Source organism: Pipistrellus kuhlii, unplaced genomic scaffold (genome assembly GCF_014108245.1).
Source record: "Pipistrellus kuhlii isolate mPipKuh1 unplaced genomic scaffold, mPipKuh1.p scaffold_m20_p_3, whole genome shotgun sequence".
Lineage (NCBI taxonomy): Eukaryota > Metazoa > Chordata > Mammalia > Chiroptera > Vespertilionidae > Pipistrellus > Pipistrellus kuhlii.
In genome coordinates this window covers 34,041,921-34,056,408 of record NW_023425529.1, presented here as the reverse complement: position 1 = coordinate 34,056,408, position 14,488 = coordinate 34,041,921, and the positions used below count along the sequence as shown (strand labels likewise).

Sequence of the window (14,488 nt, the reverse complement as noted above, 5' to 3'; positions counted from 1 at the left end):
GAAAAAGAATAAAGTTCAAATTGTTATTGGAAATTTTATGATGACTAGCACCAAGCTTCTTAATTTAGAAAGAAAAACTAAAATGGAATGGTTTAGTGTCACTTGCTCAAACAGTCCTGTAAGCACATGACCCTGATTTGAGAACCTCTGGGTTGGAGAGATACACCTACAGACTGCGCTTTGTTGCATTGCCTCGTCTCATCTTTCAGAGGGTCACCCGAGGGGCTGGCCCGTTACCTTCATTTGTGAAATTTACCCTCAATCAAGTTCTGTTGGAGAAATAATTGAGAAGATGCAGGGGATCAACAGCTTTTTGACTTGGCATGGGATGTTTTGCTACTTCATACACCTTGATTTCTGTATTGCCTACGTTGTTTTAGTATATGGCTAAAATAGTTCTTTTTTATTTTCAAGCAATGGTTGAGCTGGATGGAGATGATGTAAGAGTTTCCTCCAGAGGAAAATATGCTGAAAGGGACATTGTGCAGGTAAGAGATTTAATGAAAATAATTTATTTTGCTCATAGTGAACAGCTCTTATGAAATAACAACTATAAATTGAAATGATGAGTCTTGGGTTCTGTTTAATTGAATGGGGGGAGTCTCTGTGAGATGCCTGTTAAGTATTAGGGCCTAGGAAAAAAACACCCATGCTTTCCCCTGGACTTTAGGTTCACAATGCATAAATAAATTATCAGTAAGTTACTTTTATTACTATTTTATTATTCCCTATTTTATCATTACCAGAAAATAGTGTTTTAGTAAAATTAGAATCTAGAAACATAATAAACTTTTTAATAATGTTTATCTATTCATTATTTAGTCTTCAACAAAGACTGAATATATATTTATATGTATAAACATAAATATAAAGCTGATATATATTTAGAGTAGATAAATTTAGTATAAATGAACCAAAAACATAGATATTTTCATGCTTTCCTTGTAGATTGATTAGAAAAAGTAGAAAATGCATCTTAAAATTGTGTATAAGTATATGTTATATGAAAACTATATGTAACCATAAATGAATAACATGATATAAAATATAACATAAAATATGATTCACAATTTTGTTAAAATTTTAAAAGAATACTTAACTAAAGCCTACCATTCAAGGAATGGCTTGAAAGGAAAAAAATTAGTAACCAATATAATTAAAATTTATTGTTGAAAACAAAGAGTTAATTCAACTAAAGTTCTATATACATTACAGCCTCCATATTTTTAATTTTAAAGAGCATTGTTCTTTGTCAGCAAAATTAAATTTTCAATGAGAAACATTTTTATAACCTTTTTTAAGATAATTAAATATGACATATTTTTTAACCTAACGTTCTTAGTAGAGTAAAAATCACACGTGCCCGAACACACACATGAATGATGAGGTTAAAAGCAGCTAAGAAAGGGAACATGGTAATGTGGTCATCTATTTAAGGATCCCATGGTGTTTTGTTTTCATAATTAGACACATGATTATTCACCTGAACCTCAATAGCATAATTATAGGTTTAAGTAATTACACCTTATCTGAAAGCTTTCCATAATATCTGGCTCACAGTTTCAAAAAATTAAATTACTAAAGTGAAGTATGAATTTGAAGTCCTTTAGAATGTGTTATGTTGCGGGTATAATGCATTTTTACAAAGTTAGCAGAGGTGATCCCATTAGTGCAACTCTCTCATACTATTATCTAAATCAGGCGTCCTCAAACTTTTTAAAGTGGGGGCCAGATCACGGTCCCTCAGAGAGCTGGAGGGCCGGACTATATGAACTACTAATTCCTACTGTAACACCTCGGCTGCACTCACTGCCCAAAAAACCTGGCGGGCCGGATCAGACTCCTCTGCGGGCCGCATGTGGCCCGCGGGCCGTAGTTTGAAGACGCCTGAAAATGATGCGTATGAGCCGAAACTGGTTTGGCTCAGTGGATAGAGCATCAGCCTGTGGACTGGGAGGTCCCAGGTTCGATTCCAGTCAAGGGCATATACCGTATTTTCCAGCGTATAAGACGACCCTCTAATTTTACAGTTAAAACATAGGTTTAGGCCTATATTCGCTGTATAAGACTACCCCCCACTTCAAAGAAAAGACTTACTTTGCCATCAAGATCTGCAGGTAATTTTTGTGCAATTTTGGTCTTTTGCCCCCGATTTTTGGTTGACTTTTTTTCGTTTCAAAAGTCGTCTTATACGCTGGAAAATACTACCTTGGTTGCGGGCACATCCCCAGTAGGGGGTGTGCAAAAGGCAGCTGATCGATGATTCTCATCGATGTTTCTAACCCTCTGTCCCTCTCTCTTCCTCTCTGTAAAAAAATCAATAAAGTATATACTTTTTAAATGATGCTTATGAGAAACTTGATATTTCTTAAGATTGTTCATATTGTTAAGGTTTTCTTTAAAAGGGCTAATATCTTATGTTGGTGACAACCAGCAGTTCTTATTATAAATAATAGAGGCCCAGTGCATGACATTCATGCACTGGGGGTGAGGGCAGTCCCGCAGTCTTGCCTGCACCCTCTCACAGCCCAGGACCCCTTGGTGGACATCCCCCGAGGGGTCCTTAGCACTGCTGGGGAGGCGGGATAGGCTCTTGTCACCACCGGTGTGCTTGCCAGCCATGAGCTTGACTTCTGGCTGAGCAGTGCTCCCCCTGTGGGAGCACACTGACCACCAGGGGGCAGCTCCTGCATTGAGTGTCTGCCCCCTGGTGGTCAGTGCATGTCATAGTGACCAATTGGTCCACCATTTAGTTGATTTGCATATTAGGGTTTTATTATATAGGATAAAACAAAAATTCCCTTGAAAGTATTTAGTCTCTCAATGGATATCCTATATTCCACAGAATATTGCTATAGGACTCAAATCTATGAAATTATATCTATGGCACTTTGACCTTGAATAAGTCAATAAATCTCTTTAAGCTTTTGTTTCATTACCTCTGAATTCTTTCATCTTTGCCTTATGATGTTGTGATTCTCAAAGGAAGTAAAAGTCATGAATTACTTTACTTATTAGTATAAGCTATATATATATATTATATATATACACACACACACAAATATATGCATATAATTATGTTTCCTCTGTTTGACACTCAGAATCCTTAAGAACCAGTCCACTACCATAAAATGATATTGAAATCTCCAAAGGTTTTGAAGGGACCTGGGGAAATAGCTAAACACTCAAGAGATTTTACCCTATAAAGTTGAACTGAAAGAGTTGTGATGTATTACAGATTCTGAACATGAAATTAAAATGTTCCCAATTAGTAGCCTCATGAGTGATGGTGAGATCTTGGCTTACATGCCTATAGTTCAGGAGATTTGATGTGCCTTTTCTAATTTCATGAGGAAGTTCCTAGATGGTGATTGCTCTTTTAAAAATAGTAAGTAAGGTAAAAACTTATATATCTTAAATCTTATTGTATTTAAAAAGAATTAGCATCTTCTCTCTCACCTTGAATAAGATTTTCAAAACATTCCAACTGTTTTACAGCCTCTACCATCCACTAAAACACTTTTAGATGATTTATATTTAAGAGTAGAAATTTCCTTGAGCCTTGTTCAGTTAGCTCAGTGGTTAGATCTCAGCCCTCAGACCAAAGAGTCTGGGGCTTAGTTACCAGTCAAGGGCTCTACTTTGGTTGCAGGTTTGATCCTGCTTTGTCAGGGCACAAGCAGTAGACAACCAATGGATGTTTCTCTCTCTCTCTCTCTCTCTCTCTCTCTCTCTCTCTCTCTCTCTCTCTCTCTCTCTCTCTTCTTTCTCTCCTCTCCCCTTTCACTCTCTCTAAAAAACAAATCAATGAAAAGCATATCCATGGGTAAGGATAAGTAAGTAAGTAAGTGAATAAATAAATAAATAAATAGAAAGACGTTTCCTTGAATAATTGGGGATATAGGAGTTGCAAGTGCACACCAAGAATAACAATGCTAGTCCTCCCATCGTCAGAAAATATAGAAGCCATCATAATTCTATAAATTCTGCTGGCTAAAATACTATCAGAAAATAGGGTCTATTTAGGCTCTTTTACCTTTTCACTACTTTCAATTTTTTTACATGTGGAGGCTAATTAAGTTAATGCACAGCAAACAAAAGCCCACATTTCTTAAATGGACAAAACCCTAAGGCTGCAAATAATAGTAGGCAGCTAAATTTCAGTAGCTAATTAGGGGTAATAGGGTTTTCATTATATTGTCAAATCTTAAATGACACCCAATTTCATTCTGTTTAATCATTTATTAAGTCCTTCATGTGGTAGGCAGGATAAGAGCTATAGCATTACTTCACTCAGTCCTTCATTGACTGTGAGATAGGTACTTTGATTACCATGTTTTTAAAAAGAAGAAATGAAGTTTAATTCCTCTTGTTTGTAGTCACAAAGCCAGTAAGAACTGAAGTCATGATTTAATCTTAAGATCTTTAATTCTAAAGTTTTTAACAAATATTCTGTATAACTTTGATTCTAAATCCTAAACATAGCACTTAAGAGTCTCCATGCCCTGACTCCAATCTTCCTCTTTAGCTAAACACACACACACACACACACACACACACACACACACACACACACACTTTGTTTAAATAAATAGGACTATTATCTATCTTTGTATCACACATTTCTATTGTTTTTTCTCTTATTTTTTATTGTCACTTTATTGGAATAATCTTCCTCCTCATTATTCGAATAATCTTCCTCCTCATTGGGCCAACTAAAATTCTATATTTTGAAATTTCCCAGTATACTGCCTTTTGTATTGGCCTGTTTCCACACCCTCAAATTCCCCTTTTTCCCCACACTTTATTCACCTATCACTTTATATCTTCATAAAAATACTGGACAGTTTTTGCTTTTTAATAATTTATTAATTAGGAAACTGAAGCCCAAAATAGGGTGTTAAACAACCTATTAAAAAGTTGTTTTGATCATAAATTGGTAAATCCAAATTTTCAACAAAGTTCTGATTCCAAAACCTGTGTTCTCTTTGTAATCACTAAATCTGAAGTTTATTATGACCTATCTTTCTTTCTTTCTTTATTTATTTATTTATTTTTTATTTGTGTGTGTGTGTGTGTGTGTGTGTGTGTGTGTGTGTGTGTGTGTGTGTTTAGCTAAAGAGGAAGATTGGAGTCAGGGCATGGAGACTCTTAAATGCTATGTTTAGGATTTAGAATCAAAGTTATACAGAATATTTATTAAAACTTTAGAATTAAACATCTTAAGATTAAATCGTGACTCCATTTCTTACTGGCTTTGTGACTAAGAACAAGAGGAATTACTATCAGGGTTAATGTAAAAGAGTAAGATTAATTGGGGGTTAAATAATGATGGATATTTATAGCTATCTGATGTTGGGTACATTCATTAAACTGTCTTAAGTTTCAGTTCCCTCTTCTATAAATTCAAAATATGGATAACATGCTTATAAAAATTAAATATTGTGAAATTTCTTAGCAGAAGGCTTCCCACTGGCCAGTTATTAATATCGGTATTAATAAATGCATTAATATCAGTATCGGGTTTTGGTTATTAGTATGTTGGCATAATCCAGTCAAAAGGCATTTTAGCTCACTATTTCATAGTGGCTGGATCTTGACATATGATACTGGTCAGCCTTATGTGTGCTTATATTCATTGTCTCAGTATTGAATCTCGTATGACTATGGTATAAACAATAATTAGGATAAGATCCTCTGGTTGCTATTCTAAAACTTAAATGAGTTATTTTCTTAAATCAATTCTATGTATTCGTTTGCTTGCTTGGGCTATGGATTAGCCATTGTGTATAAAGCAATGTCATTTCTCTTGGTTGCCTACAGATGCTCGTCACCCTATCATTTCCTTGAAAATTATATTTAAATCATATTTTCCATTAAATGGAGAATAATGACCTTGAAGATTTAGACTTGAAAATCACTAATGGAGCTCTGCACAGTAGGAACAATCTAGTAAAATTGAGCAGAACAGCAACTAAAAGCCCATTTGCCCAAACTAATTTAAACTTGTTTTCACAAATAGTCAAAGCCGGCCATTAGAGCAGCTGTGTGGAACATTTTCCTTAGAGTGGGTGGATGCTAAGAGAAAGATGTAGAGCATAAAGGACATAGTATTCTTCTACAGAACAGAATGCGTTTATTGGTATTCTTCATATGCATGTAATAAATTAGTGCAAGTGAACATTGATTTACTCCAAGCGTTTTAAGGGTCCAGGTTAATTTGTGATAATAGTCAATGATCTCCATGCCCAAATGTGGGGACATGATTCTGAAGAGGAGGTCCCCAAGTATGGTGATCAGAAATTAGTGATTAAAAGATGATAAACAGAGTGGTCTGAGATGGTAAGTGGAAAGTTGTGCCTGTAGAAGGGTTTGAGCAATAGTTTAAGAAAGAGGGCATATATTTTTCATGAAAACTGTAAAATTGAACATTAGTACCAAGTAGAGGAAATGAAGAGTGACTTGTCATTTTTCATTTCTCAGCAGAGTACTTCCTGACATGACTAAGTTGATGAATGTCTCTTTGGAAAAGGTTTAGATAATCTAGGTTTATGAGTAGAAAGTTCTCAACATGTTTTTTCTATGCCCAACACACATGCACCCAACTTGGTATTACATTGATTTTCAATCCGGCACAGTCCCTTAATACTCAAGGGCATATCTGTGTTGCCACCTAACAAGCATGTTAAATGTGACATGTATATTTTTATCTGTTGTTTACAAAGTATTTTAGGTAAGTATAACTGTATACATTGTGAGAACAATGATCATGGTTCTTAGTTTTGATATTCCAGAATATTGTAACACTCTTAAGAATACATTTTAATTTAATAAAAAAGTGACACATCTTACAGAAATTGCTGGAAAGGTGTTTGGGGGGCTGTGCATTTTTCAAATTATATATTAAAAAAAAGTTTATTTAGAAAGTTACAGAGGTAGTAAAAGTAAGCCAGCTGGACTGCATAGGCCCAGGAAAGTTATAAAAGCAAAGGAAGGGCCCCTGGAGCTTAGGAGAGAAAAAGTCAAAGGTAATGCATAGGGTACTGGGGGAGAAGAGCAGGGGAAGAAGAAGAGGAAGGGGAGGGGGAGGCCTAAGTATATTCCAGAGACAGAGAGTGCAAATGGGGTCCTTCATCTTGAGGGTTTTTAACAGATGTTTTAAAATTACAAAAAGGCCAGGAATTACTATTTTAGATTATAATACTGTATTGTACTTAAATCTGAAAGAGATCAAATTGATAAGAATGTCCCCTGTTTTGAATAAGAATGTAAATATAAAACTTTTAAGAGGATAGTTTTATGTTTATATTGAACATGTAATTAAATATAAATTGATGAATAACAATGGAAATATTGATAATAACTATTATATATAGTACGTATTATGAGTTAAGTATGGTTTTAAGCACTTTACATGGTAATTTACTTATGTTACAACCTAATAAATAGGTATTACTATCTTCGTTTTATAAAAGAAGAAACTGAGGCAAAGAGTGAAAAATAACTTGTCCAAGTTCATGCAGCCAATAAGTAGAAGAACCAGCCTCTGAACCTAGGAAATCTAATTCCAGGCTTTGTGAGTGAAAAGGTAATATGAATAAAAGGAAAAGAGGTGAAAAGGTGAATGAGTGTAATACCCCTGGTGTAGAAGAAAGGTAAAGAATTAAATAAAAATACAAGGCAGGCCAGATTTCCTCTCCCTTAAGGCAGTATCACCTATTTACCAGAGGTGTCAGCATTTCCCTAAAATGTTGGTATTAGCTACATATTTTTGGGGGGAAATGAACCCTTTAAGAAACAGCTTAAAAGATAATTAGATGTACACTAAACCATACTAACGTTACTAAATGTTAATTTTTAAAATACTTACCTTTTAAAATGAGGACGAAATAAATTGTAACTACAATTAGACATATTTTTTCATTAATCCTTAACTATGTCGATTTCTATTGTCTCAATTGTCTAATCATAGTTTCTGAGAGAAAATAGACCTTAACTTTGATTTTTTTAAATTAAAAATGCCAAGTCTTGTCCATAAGTTAGGTAATACAACTTTACAATAGTTCACATCCTCTACTTCTCAGCTGAAAATTATATTCTATTATAATAGTTTTTTTCTTACCCTTACTTAGCTACTTTCAGGGTAAGAATAAGATTTGTCACCTTTCTAGCACACTTTTCTAAAAAGTTGTGTTTTCTTCCTCAGACGTAGAGGGTAAAATTATTGTCCTATAGGTAAGCTTCTGCCTACTTTTGCCCCATGCTATATTTCAAGTTCCCACTAATACGGACTGTGAATTTCATATTCATGACCCTATGACTTGATGTTCTAGTTATACTGAAAAATACACGAGTTTAGGAGTCTTTAATGATATACTTTTTTTTTTTTTTTTAACCCTGCGTTGGGTAGTAGTTTTGCTTTGAAATCTAAATTAGACATGGATTAACTCTATTTGACAGGAAAGTGAGCCCTGAGGAGGTTCAGTGCTCCATCCTATTGGGAGTTAGGCTAGGTAGAGAACTCAAAACTGCAAAACACATGTAGCAATATGATGGACGTATCAGGACAAAGAGACGAGTTATTGGGGGGCAGGGGACATAGGATTATGTTTTATTGTTGATGCTGTTAATCCTCACTTGAGAATATTTCTTCCATTGATTTATAGAGAGTGAAAGGGAGGGAGGGAAGAGAGAGAGAGAGAGAGAGAGAGAAACATTGATGGGAGAGAGAGAGGCATCAATTGGTTGTTACCCACACAGCCCCAACCAGAATTGAACCAGAAATTCAGACACATGTCCTTGACCAGGAATCAAATCCATGGCCCTTTGGCTACGTGGACTGATGCTCTCACCTCTGAGCCAAACCAACCAGGGCTTCATCCCTTTTTAGGTAAAGTTTATATTGGCAAGTTATGGTTCCTGTTATAGTTGTTGAGAATAAACCAAATATCTTTACCGTGCATAGTAATTATTGTCCACCTCACCACAACTCTAATCATTTCTGACACTCCTACAACCAAATATTGACCTGTGCTGATTTTTGTGTCTCAGTCTGAACTAACTTTCTTTCACCTCTGTCTTCTAGTTCGTGCCTTTCCGGGATTATATTGACAGAAGTGGCAACCACATACTGAGCATGGCTAGGCTGGCTAAGGATGTCCTCGCTGAGATCCCCGAGCAGTTCCTCTCTTACATGAGGGCCCGAGGAATCAAGCCATCGCCGGCGCCTCCCCCGTACACCCCACCTACACATGTGTTACAGACTCAGATATGACTGCGCTCCGAAACGTTCGCATCAGCTGCACGTCATCGTTAGAACTGCTGAGTCAGGCTCGGTCCTGGTGCTCTGTACCGAACCAGGGAATAACGGAACCTTTCCTCCGCTGGGTTTCAGCAGTCCTTGGTGAATAGGCTTTCTGGGATCCAAAATTATTCTCCTCCTAAACCAAAACTGTAAATATGGTTGTTGCATGAGCAACAGAAACATTGTTTGAATGCTTGAGGCAAAATATGGATGTCTTCTTTGAATCTTTACTTTTTGTTTTTTGTTTTTGTTTCGGACAGGAACAGCTAATTTCCAATGTGTTGTTGGGAAAAAGCACAAACTATGTTTTTAACTCAAATATTGTCCTCGACTGCTGTGTGTATAGGGAAGCAGTCTCTCTGTGTCAATGTTTACATGTTCCTACTTTTTAAATTTCAATACTTTTATAACTGTTCTTAAGATCAAGAGTTTTGAATATTGAATCCTTTGTCTTCTAAATTGCAATAGCTATAATTACAAGAGCAATATCTCTTTGAATGACTGTCTGGACAAATACAGTTGCCAACAAAGGAAAGGAAAGATACTTGCATATTTCTCCCGTGAGTGCATTGTCTTATGCACCTGCTCAGGCATCAGTTCCTCTGCATTGGCCAAGGATGGGAGTTTCAGCTTAACAGGTGTGTATCCTGTAAGAACATGCATTTTCCATGGAGTTTGGGTTCCCAATTTAGACTGCAGTCCGTTTATGTTTTGTGCTGCTAAGTAGACATGTTTTAAAAAGTCAAAACGTTGTGAACTGTAAATGGCACAGAAAATACTGTGTATTTGTGTAAAAAGTGGCATCTTTATATTATAATGCTATTTAGAAAGATTAAAACCCCAAATATTTAACTGTGAACCATGTAGCAGAAGTTTTAAAACTTTTTATTCCACTATATCTTGTCTAGATATTTTAACTCAAAGGGATACTGTCTCTCTTACTGGTTCCTATCACCTTTCCACATTGCCACACAGGGTGCACAAGCTGGAAGTTTTTTTGTGAAATTCCCAGTGAAATATACACAACCACGTGACTTAGTGCACAACTCATTTGTGAAATAACCTTCTCCTATATACAAATCTGCTTGTCCACAATTAATTGTAAAGAGTTTTTGCACGTACAGTTTTTACAAGAATTACAGTTTTGTGATGTTGTGTCCAAATTAAAGCATTTCTTTAGAACAAATGGCCTTAAATTCTCACAGGATTCCTGGAAATGATTGTGAATTGCCTTCAAATAATAGAAAAGTGTATTTATTTATTTTTTTCTTTTGTGTCAACAATGTAACTGCTTTATAATATTTTTCCTTAATTATATATTTACTACTTGATTTATTTTTATGGTATGTTGTTCTCTTTGTCCCAAGTTGACTTAGGGTGATTTTTATAAGCATGAAACTATTTTACTGAAAAGAAAAATGTATACATCCACATATCTAACAGCATCAACATTATATAATTATGTAATATTAAAGTGTCCATTTTTAAGTATGTATTAAAATATTTAAAAGGATGACTATTTGCTCTGTATACTTTATTCATAATGACATGGAATCTGATGACTTCCTTAATTGAGCTTAAATATTTATGCCAGTATAGTTTACTAACCTACATATTTTTTATTTACGTTCATCAGTAACAAAAATAAATGAAATCAATATTCTTTTTTTCTTTCTTTCTTGTCAAACATCAGTGATTTTTCTTTGAATTGATAAGTGAAAGTGAAAGATGTGCCCTTTTTATCTAAATAAGTGTGCCCAAACCTAGTGGGGGTAAATGGCTAAGAATGGAGAAATCTCATTCTTAGCCATAAAATGGCTATTCTTTGTATGGCTGTTAATTACCAGAAACCTAGGTGATGTTAGTTTTGTGGGTAAGATTAGAAAATACCTCGCCTTGTCTTGTCATTGCCTAAAACCGTGGTTGACAAACTGCGGCTCTCAAGCCGCATGTGGCTCTTTGGCCCCTTGAGTGTGGCTCTTCCGCAAAATACTACAACCTGGGTGAGCCTATTTTGAAGAAGTGGCGTTAGAAGAAGTTTAAGTTTAAAAAAAATTGGCTCTCAAAAGAAATTTCAATCGTGTACTGTTGATATTTGGCTCTGTTGATTAATGAGTTTGCCGACCACTGGCCTAAAAGATGAAACCAAGAGTGAAGGGGCTGAGAGATTTATCCAAGACTATATAACGAGAGCAGAGTTTGTTACCATTGAGTAAATATTGGTTGTGACTCAATGTTGTGAAAGTTGCCAGTAGGGGCTGTGCAATGAAAAATGCCATGGATTACTTGCTGCTGCTGTGTACCTCTCTCCACCTTCCCACCAAATATTCCTTCGTTTCCTGTGCTAGTATCTGAAAGTAACATACAAACCGGCAACAATAAAAAATATATTTTTAAATGAAAAAAACACACACAAACAGCAAACACTTTCCTTCCACACAATATAGAGAGGTGCTGAGGTGAAAGACCTGGAACTTTTAAAAATTAATAAGACATTTTATAAACATACTGATGTAAAAGTTTACGCCAACTTGTTTTTTGAAATAGCTTTTTGTCATTAGATCTTTTCTTAAGCTCTCCCTTCCCTTTGGTAAGGGAAGATTTGAATGAAAAACTGCTAGAAAGGGCTTCTTTTGAAGATGGGAAAGGGAAATTGAGAGTAACAGCAGTATGAGCCTGGGCTAAGTTCACTCTTTTCATAGATGGTCATCCTAACAATGTTCAGAACTCAGATTCAGCCTCACACCCATCAAGTAGAAGTGTTTTTCCAATGGAGAGTAGGGTAAATACCTATATTAAAATTATTTTTTAGCCGAAACCGGTTTGGCTCAGTGGATAGAGTGTCAGTCTGTGGACTCGGGGGTCCCAGTTTCAATTTCGGTCAAGGGCATGTACATTGGTTATGGGCACATCCCCGGTGGGAGATGTGCAGGAGGCAACTGGTCGATGTTTTTCTCTCATTGACGTTTCTAGCTCTCTATCCCTCTTCCTTCCTCTGTGGAAAATCAATAAAATATATTAAAAATAATAATAATAAAATTATTTTTTAATTAATGTGACTCCCAGCAATTCTTTCATACAGTAAAATGTCTTACTGTATGAAAAATATTTGTATGTAATTTCAGAAAAAATGCTAACATAATAAACAGAAGTCTCCAAACAGTGTTCTAATACATATCACAGAACTCTGCACAGTTTTAAAGGAAACATCTTCAGAAGGATTGTTGCTTATTTCACACTTTATTAAACCACCCCTGATCCCATCACTTGCCTTGTTCTTGCTTCCTGTCTTGGAGATGCTCTGACTACCAAAATCTGAGAGACATGGCCACTGAGGTCTTACCATGGAAAGAGCAAAACCACACTGTTCTAAAGATTTGCTCATTTAGATTCAAGCAATAGTGGCCATGACCTCATGATTTTCTCATCACAAAGTTATTCACTAATTTAATTTCCATGAAACAGGCTGCTGAGCATTCCTAATGTATTTAGATAAGCTGATTTCATAGAGATAGGATTTGCTATTAGTCAAAGCGGTCGATATCATTGACCTTACAATTATGAAGAAGGTTGAGGGAAGGAATATGCTCAGGGCTGGCTTAAAAATAGCTCCTCTTCCAGAGATCTTCATCTTACAAAATAGCTTACGGGAATTATAACACCAGTTCAGTTATTTTGACAGAGAACAAGTTTGGTAACTTAACATTTCCACAAAAATAATTTTGACAAACACTACATAACACACTTTTTATTTAGTTATCAATTTTATTTTTAAAACATTAAAAAATCCTTAGCCGGTGTTGCTCAGTGGATAGAGTGTCTTCCTGTGGACTGTAGGTTCCCAGGTTCAATTCCTATCAAGGGCACATGCCCAGGTTGTGGGCTCTATCCTCAGTGCAGGGCGTGCAGGAGGCAGCAGGTCAATGATTCTGTCATCACTGATGTTTCTCCCTCTCCCTTCCTCTCTAAAATTAATAAAAACATTTTAAAAATACTTAAGAATATAAAAATCGGAATGTACTAAAAATTAGTCCATCATTTCAACCATAGCAAAAGGCATATTCCATAATTTAGAGGTGAGAAAATTGGACATGCACTTTAGAAAATAACTCTGCACCAGAAGGTTCTTTAAAAAGTCAGGAGCCAAGCCCTGGTTGGGTGTCAACCTGTGCACCTAGGGGTTGCCTGCAGGGCACACACGTGGGTTGCAAGGCTCCATCCCCAGTAGGGGCTGTGTAAGAGGCAGTTGAGTTATGTTTGGCTCAACAATGTTTCTCTCTCCTTCTTTCTGAAAAATCAACAAACATTTTTTTTAAAAGTGGGGAGCCCTGATAAAACAGAAACGATCACTAAAAACCTCTTTGAATTAATCAAGAATAAACTTTCAAATTCCTAAATGTTACATGGAGCTCCCAAAACACATTGATGGATTAGGTCATCATATGACAGTCTGGAGAGATGAAGAATTATAGATGCTTTTAATTTTTTATTTATTTTCTGAGGCCATAGAGTAGTTTTAAGTTAATGGTTTGAAATCTACATCCAAAGGATTATATATGTGCTGGGCATTTTTTTTAAAATATATTTTTTATTGATTTTGTACAGAGTGGAAGGGAGAGAGATAGAGTTAGAAACATCGATGAGAGAGAGTCATCGATCAGCTGCCTCTTGCACACCCCCTACTGGGGATCTGCCCGCAACCAAGGTACATGCCCTTGACCGGAATAGAACCCAGGACTTTTCAGTCCCCAAGCCGACTCTCTATCCATTGAGCCAAACCGGTTTCGGCTGTGCTGGGCATTTTTATCTAGGCTGGTTATAAAACTTCTAGAAGCTTCACCAGTAGGAAGGAGCATAACTCACTTCATATGCCATACAATGGAGTCAAAAAGACCTGAGCTTTCATCTTGACCAACTGATTTGGGAAAAATATCACTTATATACCTAAACCTAATTTTCATCATCCATTTATTGGGGTGATAATTCTAAAGCTCTTTACAGCACTATCCTGTGGTTCTCTCAATAAAATTTATTTTAATTGGGGCACACTCAGAAGCTTGATGGGAGGAGATTACTTAATGAACTTAATAACTGAGTTATTCAAGGGCCTTCTGGGAGATTGGTCAGCTAGTGAAAACCTTAGCTTCTTATTAAAAAGGCAGGTCATTAACTTAGTCATTACTC

At 35.9% G+C, this 14,488-nt stretch overlaps 1 protein-coding gene across 6 annotated transcripts in view; it reads left to right on the top strand.

The window, feature by feature from the left end:
- CPNE8 (copine 8) overlaps window positions 1-10,966 on the top strand; it is a 179,514-nt gene extending 168,548 nt beyond the window's left edge. For all 6 annotated transcript variants that reach the window (XM_036455438.2, XM_036455442.2, XM_036455440.2 and 3 more), the window contains 2 exons: window positions 415-488; window positions 9,086-10,966. In XM_036455438.2, coding sequence (XP_036311331.1) covers window positions 415-488; window positions 9,086-9,274 — 263 coding nt within the window. In that variant the 3' untranslated portion in view covers window positions 9,275-10,966. The remainder of the gene's footprint in view (window positions 1-414; window positions 489-9,085) is intronic.
- Window positions 10,967-14,488: the final 3,522 nt, after the last annotated feature.